General features: G+C 44.5%; 1 protein-coding gene across 2 annotated transcripts; it reads right to left on the reverse strand.

The window, feature by feature from the left end:
* Nucleotides 1-5,779: 5,779 nt before the first annotated feature.
* On the reverse strand, nucleotides 5,780-11,729 carry Fam205a (family with sequence similarity 205 member A). 2 transcript variants are annotated; one of them, XM_010619263.2, is made up of 4 exons: nucleotides 11,487-11,729; nucleotides 10,832-10,877; nucleotides 10,249-10,309; nucleotides 5,780-9,622 (listed from the first exon to the last, which is right to left on the reverse strand). In XM_010619263.2, the coding sequence occupies exons 1-4, from the start codon at nucleotides 11,628-11,630 to the stop codon at nucleotides 5,860-5,862; spliced, it is 4,014 nt and encodes a 1,337-aa protein (XP_010617565.1). In that variant the 5' UTR covers nucleotides 11,631-11,729; the 3' UTR covers nucleotides 5,780-5,859. The 2 variants fall into 2 exon arrangements, with proteins under 2 accessions (XP_010617565.1, XP_010617567.1); XM_010619265.2 differs by lacking the exon at nucleotides 10,249-10,309 and having other exon boundaries at nucleotides 11,487-11,509.
* Between the last annotated feature and the right edge of the window lie 216 nt (nucleotides 11,730-11,945).

Consider the following 11,945-nt stretch of genomic DNA (forward strand, 5'->3'; position numbering starts at 1 on the left):
TTCATTGCCCTTCCTTCTTGGGCTGCAGTGAGTAGGTACAAGTGAAGCTGCCATGGTTCCTGTCCTGTAAGACCCAGGATTTAATAGAAGGTATTGTGGAGAGGCCCCTCTCTTCCCACTGTGGGTGGTCACTCGCCTGGAGTTCCTCCTAGACAGTTCTGAAGTGTTCTTATGGGTGTAAGGAAAGTACTGTAGCTATCAGGGCCATTCACCATGACGTGATGTGTAGGAGGTGAACCCCAGTGTCCCCCAAAGCACCGATATATTGTTAGCATGTACTCCTCATTGTAGAATAATAACTCATGCCATCAGAAGGCTTTTGCTTCTGCTGAGTTTTCTGTCTTATACATAGGGGGAGGTGAAATGTGGGTTTATATTAGTGTTATGATATAGAGTAAGTGGGCTTTATCCTCCATCAGCATCCTGCATGAATCGTAGACTCTCATCCTGTCTTCTTTCAGTTCTTGACTTTTCTAAGAACTCAGAATCCTGCACATCTCTACTCTAGCTCTTCTCTCTGGCCCCAACTCTTTGTCACAGCACTTTTGTCAGTGGCACGGATCCATGCTGGGTTATGACAGGTAAAACCCTGTGGGGAACCAGGGGAAGGACCTGCTCCACCCTAACCCAGGATGTGTGCACACTGACCCAGTTTCCCAGCTGATGCCACTGTGACTCTTCTGAGTAAATTCCCTTCATTCTGGGTCTCCCTCTGGTCTTCTCACTGTGGCTGTCTGCCCAACTCCCAGCAGGCGGAGAGGATATGCCTGTTACAAGACCTCCCTTGATCTGTGGGGACACTTCAGGAAAACATCTAGTGAGTGTTGGTTTAGTGGGCCTGCCTGGGCTTTGTGTCTCTCTGCCCTGGGGGCCAACTAGGGGCTGGACATTTACCCCTTAGGCACAGAGCCACCATTCAAAGGGGGATACATCCATGATTCTTTCCATCTGGGCTTCTGTAGCCTGGTAGAAGTAAACACATTGTGCTAAACAGTGGGTGGTATCAGAGGAAACAAATCTGGCCACCACTTCCTTCTTGTTGATGGATGCGGATGAATTCTGAATTTCCTTAGGAACCAAGAGCACCCCTCTGTCTTATACCGCATCATAAGCAAGCTCAGTACTTCCTGCCCTTCTTCCAGATCATGGCTCCTTTGTGTTACGTTGGCGTGAGGGTGTAGAGGTGTCACCTTCTGAACAATATTAAGGGGCCAAACAGAGAGGTCCATTCCATCTGCTGGGGGCAGCCTTATTGTCTTCTTGCCTTCCAGTTTGCTTCTTCCACAGCAATGCCCCCTGGTCCCATGCTGAACACTAGGATGTGTTCAGCTCTGTTTCTCCATGTCTGGCACCATGCTCTTGCTCGGGCTTTGTACCTTTAGAGCTTTCTTTGGGATCTTTCCTGTTATTCTAATGTTCCAAAATCACTTGCTTCACAAGCATGATTGGCACTTCAGCGCACATGGGATCTCACACTGCGACTAATTCCATAGGCCCTAAAAGAAACTTTCCAGAATCCCTGACCACCTCTAATTTTTTTTGGCTTTGACTTTCCATATTGCCCTTTCCCCTGTACTGTCTAGGTCCCGTCTCATTCTGTCACTCTTCTGGGTCTTTCTCCATGCTCTGACTATGGGTGAAAACTTTCTTCTTTGGATCCATAAAGTGCTATCTTATTAACACTACATTTCTCTGCTTATATGAATAGGGCATCTGTGCTTTAGCCCAAGCTGGTCCCTCAACTTGGGGACTTGCTTCTATCCCTTACCTTTTTCTGCTCCACAAGGCTTTTTCAGTAATTCTTCTCTTGCTCTCCTGCATTATTAATTTATCCCTCTCAACTAGAGCTTTTCTATAAACATTTATCCTCTGTGTGTCCAGATTTTCAAAGACACCCTTTTCATACTGTTGCAACATATTTTTGCACCTTCATTTGAGAAAAAAAAAAAAACTGCTGGAGGGAATTGTTGACACTTGCTGTCAAGACGGTTCGGGATCACTCTAGTGGGACAAAGGCTGGGACTACACAGTAGACGCCTGGGTGCAGTAAGCTGTTGTCCTTTGTACTATGGCATGTTGCTCAGTTTCAACAGACTCAGCATGAAACTCTGGTAAAACCACAGAAACAGAATGCTTACATAAAATGAAGGAATTATACCAGAAATGGGAGGAACCCAAATCAACTTTCTAGCCTCACTTGTCTGATGCCAGGGATCGAACTCAGGACCTTGCTTTTGTGAGGCAGGCATGGCCCCACTGAGCTAAATCCCCAGCCCTTTTACTTGTTCTTACTAGACTTAAAAATTACTAATTTTGAAGGTCACACATCTGGGCAATACATTATTAGTGTCCTACTAGCTATGCTGCAAATAATAACTTGAAGTGTGGTTTATGCTAATAGTTACTTTGTAGAAACTTGAAGACCGCTTTTGCTGAAAACACTGACTCTTCACTCAAGCCTACAGATATATGATGGTGACTAAAATGGAACAAAGGTTGGTGACTCTGTCTTCATTGCTGTGTCTGTCCTTGTGCCAGGTGATCTTGTTTAACTTGAGTGGATTAAGAGACTCCTGGAGAGGTGATCAGATTATGGGGCTCTATACTCAGTGGATCAGCCGACTGAGGTTCTATCTGAATGTGTTATTAGGACGTGGGGTCTAGTTGGAGGTGGATGGCTGGGGGTGTGCCTTCGGAGGTCACTTCCTGGTCACCACTATGCCCTCCCACCACGAAGCTCCTGCCTGAAGCCACATGACCCTAGACTGAAACCTTTGAATATGAGCCAAATTAAGTCTCTCTTCTTTTTTAAGTTGTAGGTGTCAGGTATTTAGGAAATATCCTTCCCTTTGCTGTCTTAATCCTTGACTCAGCTCTGCACTGTGAACATGTTGATCATTTAAAAATGTGTAGTCCAAGATTTATAATACAGGATTAGCTTGGCCAATTGCCTGTTGGAACTGGTACTTTCTTTTACCTTCTCTCTGCTCTCTTTTTCTGCCCCTACCCTTGTGCTTTTCCAGCAGCTAAAACAGCCGAGGCATCTAAAGCCTGGAGCAAATCTTGAGGCAGGAATGTTTACATAGGCAGGCGGCTCCAGTTACAAGAGTAACACAGTGATTCCTAGGATAAATTGACCATGATTAACTATCTGGAGGTCTAAGTCTCCCAAGGAGGAGACATCTTTTGAAAACATGCCCCTGGCTAGTGGAAATTTACTGGAATTTTAGCACTTCAGTAAATCCATGAAAACTTACACTTTCTTTGTTCTGAGAGCACCCTAATACCCCCTTTTCTCAGTCTATGCTGACTTGCTTCAGCTGAAGTCTCTACCCTCCCTACTTCTCATTAAATATTACCTGTGTATATGGTTGAAATACTTGGTTTAGTCTCATTTCTACAATCTCTGAATCAAGAATCCGATTTGGTGCTGTTATCACTAATTACTTTCCTTCCTTTCTCTTTTGAATCCACTCCAATTACGCCTTCATCTGAATTGCACACCTGAGGCTGTTCTTCTCAAAGGCATAAATCTAATGGTCCTCATCTTACTTGGCTAGCTGACAACTTCTCATGCGGTTAATCACTTTGTCCTTAAAAAAAACTTTCCTTTTTTTATTTTCTGGTATACTACACTCTTTTGGTTTTCCTGCCACCTCACGGGCTATTGGTTTTCAGTGTCCACTACTTAGTTTTCTTCCTATATTTTCCAATTTCTTAAAGTATCCTAGGGCCCAATCCTTAGATTTTTTTCTTCATTTTTACATTTAGTCCCTTGGTGATCTTAGCTGGTAAGACCTCATTTTATATATGTTTATATATGTTTCATATACATTTTTTGTCTCTGTGTCTACCTGTCTGTTATATGTAGTCCAGACTCTCCCTGAGGATATCATGTTTCTGTGTCAAGTACAGACCATTGGGAGTATGTTCTCAGGATGAAACACAGAGTTATGATGCTACTGCAGTCATGATAGCTGTGAAGGGCCTGAGCAGTGGTCATAGTCTAGGTGTAGTTTTGAAGGCAAAGACAACAGATTTGCTAATGGACACAGACTGTTTAGGGAAAAGGTCAAGTTCAGGTCTTCATTTTTGGTAATTTGAGATGAATGTTGACTTCTAAGTATACATATTCATTAGGCAATTTGGGCATCTGAGAACATTTACTGCATGAAATCAGGAACTCTATTTTGGCTGGCCCTTGTTCATTGTTATGTTTAGCGTGGTAGTGGCATATAGGAACTACTCAAATATTTAACTGTTGAGTGCAAGGTGCTTCTCAAGGTCATTTTATGGTGACCAATATCTGGGGACCTCCTTATCAATTGACTATTCTTCTCCTATGTTGGGGTGCCACACTACATGACACTAATGAAATGCATTATTTAGACTGCTTGCAATTAAATACCATTAAACCAAAGCTCTAGAGGCAAAGGAATCCCTGAATTAAGGTCTTACCTGATTGACAGTGGTTTATCAAGTCATTACACATACTAGCCAGAAAAAGAAAAAAGTTCTTGGGATGAATTTTTATAACTTCTAGCAGCAGGGCTGGTAACAGTCAGAAAATAGCCACTGGATCACAACTAAGTGCACTTTTTTTTTTTTTTTTTTTTGGTACCAGGGATCAAACTCAGGACCTTCTGCTTGCGAGGCAGATGGTGGAACCACTGAGCTAAATCTCTCGCCCCTAAGTGCACTTTTTTGTAAACACTGACAAAGAAAATACTCTAATGAACTGGCTACAGATAAGAGGTGGAATAATGTGAAGCAGGTAGTGTTTTGGGATAAGAGGGTAGTCTATAAGGAGAAGTATTTGTTGCTTCTAGATTGGTTGGGGCTAAAGAATTCCCAAACTTTATGTGTAAACAGGGCACTGTAATGGTGGGATTTAAATAAAAGTTCAACATTAATTGTCATTTTGTTGATTCAGTCTATAGCTGATAACATTAATTTTCTTTTACCTCTTCTTTATTCCAACCTCAGTCTTTGTAATTAGTACATCTCGGAATTTTTCTTCTATGACCACTATTCTTGACCCTGGAGATATAAGACATACAAAAGAATTTGGTGGCAATGGGTGGTATTGATAAAGAAATAATGCACAATAGGGCAGGCCTTTGTCTGTTGCCAAGGCTTCCATGTTTTTGCCGTAGGATGTTCTGTTCAAGTACTGACACAGTTTGTGCTGCAAAGCAATGTAACTGTGCTGCATGATGTTTGTACCTAAGGTCTCAAGAATGTTCTGTCAAGGCCACCCATCCACCTCTATGAGCATGCTCTCACTGTAGGTTTGCTCACTCCCCTACCCCAAGATCTCTATATAAGGCTGCTTGCATTGCTGTTCAGGGCTCAGAACTCCCCTGAGCCCTCCAGTGTAATAAAGAATCCCTCCATCTTTCTGAATGCCTCTCGACTTAGCTGCCAGAGATGGTAACACTTGGCTGTAACACAGACCTGTAACAGTTGGCTGTAATGCTGAGCTGTTGCACTTTTCTGTAACAGTATATGTTTAGAATTCAATTCCTATCTTTATCTTCAATGTACTTTACACAAAGGAAGTTCCTCATCATCTTCCTTTATCTGCAATCCAGGATGAGCAATGAGCTGTGAAATGCTGACCTATGTGAATGAATCAATTAAAACTTCTATGGGCAGAACTGACTTTTAAACTGAGCCTAGGCCTTCTTTTAACAAAGTACAACAGGGATAAGGAAGACACAGATAGCTCTTTGTTTAGAGAGATAGAGTCTATTTCAGGTGGCACTCTGTCCCACCTGTTTATTAATGAAAATGACAATAGTAGAGTTCTACAAAGGATACAGAAATTGGGAAGCCTAGAAACTCTTAGTCAAATCCCTAGGTGTTCTTCTTGGGTAAGGACACGTTTCTGAGATGAGAGATGGGAGGGTTGGTTCCCTGATTGGGTGGCGCAGCCACTCCAGGACAATGCCTAGGACAGTGTTGGCGGTGGCCTGAGATGGAGACAGATCCATGTAGTTGGGAGCACAGCTGGAGCTTCTTGTGTGGGGAATGGAAAACATCTAACGAGGCCAGGCCTACTGGCCTGTCTGTGGGGAGTGATTGGATCTTGGGGTATCTCTTTGGTGTGTCAGTTTTAGCTTTCTCCACGGTGCTTTTGGTTGGAGCCAGGCTCTTTTCAACATTTTCTTTTACAGTTTTGGCCACATTCCCAGGTGCGGAGAAGATGGGGTCCACATGCCATTTGCCTTTTGTCATGGCACTGATGCAGTGCAGAAAGGATTTCATCTTATTTATCAAGCCAGACTTTGGAAGGCTGAGACTCTGGTGAGAATAGGGTGGCATCCCTTGCCCCTGAAAATCCTGACCTTGCAAAATTTGGCCCTTCCAAGCCTTGTGCTGAGTTGCTTGGCCCAGGAAAGGCTGGCCCTGTGACGGTTGGGCTGCTGCAGGATGGAAACTCTTAGGAATCTCTGAAGATTTGAGGACATTTAAGCTTCTTTGATGGTCTTGCACATCATGCTCAGATTCTTTTCCCCCAGGGACACCTGGACATGGCTCTGAAAGCTTAAGCTGAGGATGATACCTGGAACTGTGTTGTTGGAGATCCACAAGATGACAGCTGCGCGTCCATCGCCAGGAACCCTGGGGTTTTCTGTTCAGAAACATTTCTTCTGGCTCCTGATTTTCATCAGGGTGTCTTTCTGCACTGGTTAAAGAGAGCCCAAGCCTTGCGTCCCCTTCTCTGAGGTCCCCTGCTGCTTTGGGTTTTGCTAGGTCTTCTCTCTTTTCTGCCAGTGTGGGGATTTGGGCTGAGCCCTTGCCCTTGCTTGGGCTTTGAGGCTCAAGGCTCCAGGGTTGCTCCAGGCTGGGGTTGTTTACACTGGCCTCCACCTGAACACAAAGCACCTGGGCCTCAGTCATGTCCCCGCTGGGTTGCGAGATCTTGGAGGGCCGATGGGTGGAAGCAGGGGGTACTGCTTTGGAACTAGCTGGCTTTTGGTTGCACTGCCCCAGCTTCAGCTGAGAGGCCAGGTGTTCTTTAAGGTGAACCCACTCTGAATCTGGGGCAGGAGAAGCGTCTGGTGGATTGGGCAGTTCCTGGAGCACTGTGCTTCCTTGCTTGCTTAGACTACTAAGAGACGGCTGTGAGGACTTGTCCTGTGGGCCCGCTGCAGTTAGTTTCCTGGACTGCCTTTCCTTTATGGGAACTCCCAGTTTTATCTCTAGGACCTTTTTTCTCAGGTGGAAGTTTAGCTTGGACAAGATATGTGTCTTGAATGAGTAGGGGACAGCAGGGTTTGTCTGGCTCTCCAGAGGTACTGACTCTGTTATTCCTTCCACCTGCACCTCAGGTTGAAAATCTGCGTTGTCTGCCCAAGTCTCATCGCCGTTTTGAAAGCATGGCCCAAGCCTCCTACTTGGGTCTTTCAGTGAGATAATCTGAGCCAGTGGCTCCTTTGGGGTTTCGTTAGGCCCTGGCACCATCCCTGTGGCTACAGATTGGCTAGTGACTGCTGGAGCCATAGCTGTAGAAAGAGCTACAGAGTAAAGAGCAGGCAGTCCTGACAGGAAGGTGAGATACTTGTGCCGTAAAGTCATCTCCAGTTTCTCAATGGTTCCTTGAGATAGGGCTTGGTGCAGCTTAGGGTGTTCGGTGACAGTGCGTGCTGAGGCCTGTTTTTGAGGATCGTGGGCCATTGGCATAACTTTATTGTGTAGGTCAGGGTCGCTTGCTGCCTGCAGCTCCAGGGGCTGGCCTTGTGGAACGCAGGGGAAGGGAGCCACTGCCAGGCCCCCAGGAACTGTGCCTTCCCAGGAGCTATACACACAGCAGGGGACCTTGCCCTGGTGGATCTGACCACATTTGGAGTCAATATGGCTTTGCAGTATTGCCTTGGCCTGGGTGAACAAGTGTGGCACAGGGATTGACATTTGGGCCAGTATGGGTGAGACTGGGTCGCCATCCCCCTTGTCCTTTAGGGTCAGACATTGGGGGATACTCACATTGAGTAGGGTTGTGCTGCTGCAGGACAGAGCCTGCTGATCAGCAGAGGAAAGGAGCAACTGGAAGGACTGCTGGATCTTCTCGGGCAGGCCCCAGCGAAGGCGGATCAACTGCTTCTGGAAGTGAAATTCCAGCAGCCTGCGAGCATGCTCTGGGAAGAAGTGTAGTGTCTCGGAGATGGGCTTCCTTGGCCAGGACATTTTCTCAGTCTCAGGAGCCTGGGCTTTGTCACGTGGCTCAAACTGCATGGGATTGTAGGCACAGTGAGGTCTCTGGATGACAGCTGGCAGGCCCCGCTGAAACTGGGGCTGCCTCTGCAGCAGGTGCCATTCTAAGGCTTTACATTCAGCTGGAGTCAGAAATGGGACACCTATATGAGCTTGTTGATGTTCAGCTGGAGACACACAATTTGGAGAAGATGGAGAAGAAGGCACGATTATCTCAGGTGGTGTTTTGGGCAGCAAGGGATGGGTAGAGAGTCCCTTGAATGGAAGAGAATCCTTCGGTGGGGGCTTGGATATATTCTTGTTCTTGGAGAGGCCTTCAGAGCTCAAGAATGTGTCTGACAAGGATTCACTGTGCAGAGAGGGGTGGCCGCAGAAAAGCTGCCTGTATTTCTGGTGCAGATTGTTTTCTGAGTCATTAGTCTGTCCCTCAGGTGGTAGATAGAAGCCACTTAAGACTTCAAGAGGTGGAGAGGACAAGGCTAGTGTCTCATGGTTTTGGACTTGCTGGTATTGATATCTTTGTTGAGGTTTTATAAGAGACCACTCAGAAACCCAGATAGACTGAATGGGCTCTCTGCTTATGTATGAACCCCAGGTATGTGGGACAATGGTCCCAATTTTGTCACAAGTGACCTTAGAAGTACTATTCAGAATGGAGGAAAATTGTAGGTTTTTTCTAATTTTGCCAAACAATATTGGGTCTGGCACAAGCTGTCTCAGAGAGTCTTCCACACGTCTAGGGAGCCCCCACCTCTGGAAATGCATCCATTTTTTTACATGTCTTTCAAGAAGCCTCCAAACTTGAGGTCTGAAGAATGGCAGGTGGGCAGGGAGGACTGAGTCCACATTCAAGATCATAGGATGTGTCAGATTAGTGAACTCTGCATTCAGTGACTTCAGGTGGTGGTGGCCTTGGTTCCCCTGGATAAGGTTGGGTTTATTTTGTATCATCTCCTGAGCATTTACTGGAACCATAGGCTCCTCAAGCTTTGAAGAAGCCCTACTCTCTTGGACGATGGACATATTTGCCAGTTGAAATTCCTGCCCTAGCTGGAGATGATCAGCAAAATATTCTTGTATTTTGATGGCACTAGTTTTCTGGGCAACTGTCTGGGTTAAGTATTTTTGTTGCATTTGTTGTGATTGTGTTGGGGTTGCAGGTGTCAGTGAAAGGTCTCTGGAGAACTGAGGATGAGGTTCTAGATTCTGCTCAGAAGACACAGTTGATGTGGACATCACCTGTAAGCAAGAAGAGCTCTGCGATGGTCCAGAGAAAGTTGGGGACATCTGGTTCTTATCCTCCAGAAGCTGCTGAATCTCCAGAGCCATGGCATTGCAGGTTTGGCAAGAAGAATCTGCACACAGGAGCTGCCGCACATTTTCCTGTTGGGGAAGCCAGTGCTGGCTGGGAAGGGAAACATGGCAATTGTTAATGATTAGGAATATTTGCCTCCTTGGAAGTGTGTGGTCTGGCAATTGCTATTTCCTACTCCAAGTTCTATAAATTCTTGATCTACATTGTAGAAAATGAGGTCTTCATGAGAGCCTTGTATTGTGAGAACTAGAATCTGTTGGAATTAAGTCTTGCTCTCCAGAAATTTTAAGGCAAAGATGATGGGCTCCTGTATGAAAGTTTTCCCAGGAACCAGCCTCCTTGAAAACAGAGCAGAAGAGGTAATGCAAAGAGAATATGACAGCGATGACTTCTTTATGTAAAATCCATTCTCTTCACTAGATAACATATCATGGCTGAGTGAAAATTCAGTGGCATTTTCTTTGACTTACTTGTACAGTAATCAAATCCTGAATTGCAGAACTACCTAGCAAATCATAAAATTTCTGACTTTTGCTTTCTGAGGTGTCTGAACGCACCTTTGGCGCTGGCACCTTTCTTAATCAGTGAATCAACCTCTCCAATGTATGTGTCCCTCCCAGCCATTACCTCCTCTTTCATGCCCCAGGCCAGGCTGGGCCAAAAACTCATCACAGCCCAGGCTGGGAGTTGGGAGACTGCAAAGAGCAAGAGATCACCTTTTCATGATTGAGAGTAGGTCCCACTGCTTCTCTGCTTCTTTCTGGGAAAATCTCCTAGCTGAGGAACCAGAACAGTGTGTTACATAGTATAGGATTGTTTTCAGGGTAACCTGTAGGGAGCTCAATAGTAAGACCCTTCCCTAATAAGATTGAAAACACAGAGTCAGTACTCTAAGGTGTGTTTCTGTATATTACTATTTATCATATGGTGTCCCTTACTAATTTCATTTGACCTTCATAACTACAAGTAAGTTATGGCTATTTTGTGGATAAAACTGAAGGATGAAGTGATTTCCACTTCATTTCATAAAACTAGCAAATGACACAGTTAAGGTCATCTGCCTTATTCTCTCAATTCTTTAATCTCAAAGGAATAAGATAGAGAATTTTGAAACGTTTCTACACTCTGATTTTTATCTATCCAAGTCCTCCATGAAAGTCATCCATTTGGAAAACTGGAGCTCTCACCAGTTACAGTACTGGCTCCTGTTTCTCCTGGCACTGAGACTCACAGAGGGACATGAACAACGGGAAGCTCAACTACAGTGGAAGGGAGTAAGAGGAAAGATTGGGACTTTACCTCTTGATGCTGCATCTCTTCTCCTTTGCCTGACTTTTCGGTGACACTTAAAGGAAGAACAGAATGTCAAGCTGGGAGCCATTTTTTTAAATAACCAAAATGAGACAAGTTAACACACATTTTCCATTCCCTATGTATTTGTAACTATGTATTTTATAACTGTCCCACATTTCTTTTACCTATATCCCACTTTTCATCCCAGCATTTCCCTTCTGTGCCTATTTCTGATTCACTTTGAGGCTCTTCATTCTTTCTCTTCCTATCCCTATCCTTATCATAAGTTCTGCAGGGAGCTTAGGAAGACAGGTAAAAAAGTAGAAGAGATTAAAGAATGAGTGTTTCTGTCAATATAAGGACTTCTGTTTACAAAGTTCACCAACTAGAAAAAAATATATATATCTGGTACTGGGGATTGAACAAAAATTCCCTACATTGAGAGGTCTTCTGAGATCTTTAAGGTATACTTTATATCATCTTTTTTTCAACCCACACCAAATAGAGTAGTTCTTGGCTTTTTAACTAGAATATTATTTAGAGGTAAATGAAGGCGTGGTATATAAAATAGGGGTGGGTTGGTAATAAGGAGAAACACTGAGAATTTAAAAGCTTATCTGAGGCTTAAACGAATTCAGTTGTGTTCATGGTAGTTCCCTACCCAACAGCAGCTCCTTTCAGGTTCAAGTCTCAATCCATGGTAATGCCGTTTCACTTGCCAGATAAGTAGGATAATGATGAAGATGGAGCCACAGGTATATAAGGAGTATACATTATTCCATAGAACAAATGTAGGGTTCAACATGGTCTAAACCTCATTAGCTTGAGGAGCCCAACCATCCCTACATGTAGGCATTTAAGGTTCTAGTGACTAATGACTCCAAGCTAGGCTTTGTCATGTCCACCTCACAGAGGACAGAACCAGGCTACCAGACTACATCACAAAGCCCTTCTGTTCCCTAAGAGAAGCTCATGTAGTGATTCATTCTATAGATGAGAGTGTCTGGTCATCTAAAAGTTACATAGCCTAGGTCTTTAGGTGTCCCACTCACAAACAGAATCTGTTTCCTACTTTCTCTTTACTCTTCACCGCCTATATTCAGTGATCTCCTTCACAATT

The sequence above is a fragment of the Fukomys damarensis genome, unplaced genomic scaffold, assembly GCF_012274545.1.
Source record: "Fukomys damarensis isolate Sample0158 unplaced genomic scaffold, DMR_v1.0_HiC HiC_scaffold_36, whole genome shotgun sequence".
Lineage (NCBI taxonomy): Eukaryota > Metazoa > Chordata > Mammalia > Rodentia > Bathyergidae > Fukomys > Fukomys damarensis.

What these genes read in the sequence shown, in the direction of transcription:
- Fam205a (XM_010619263.2), bottom strand. Translation starts at nt 11,630, where the DNA reads ATGTTGAACCCTACATTTGTTCTATGGAATAATGTATACTCCTTATAT. An exon ending in AAGAGATGCAGCATCAAGAG is followed by an intron (nt 10,310 to 10,831) that starts GTAAAGTCCCAA and finishes CTGGTTCCTCAG; the next exon opens with CTAGGAGATTTTCCCAGAAA. An exon ending in CTACTCTCAATCATGAAAAG is followed by an intron (nt 9,623 to 10,248) that starts GTGATCTCTTGC and finishes TTCCCTTCCCAG; the next exon opens with CCAGCACTGGCTTCCCCAAC.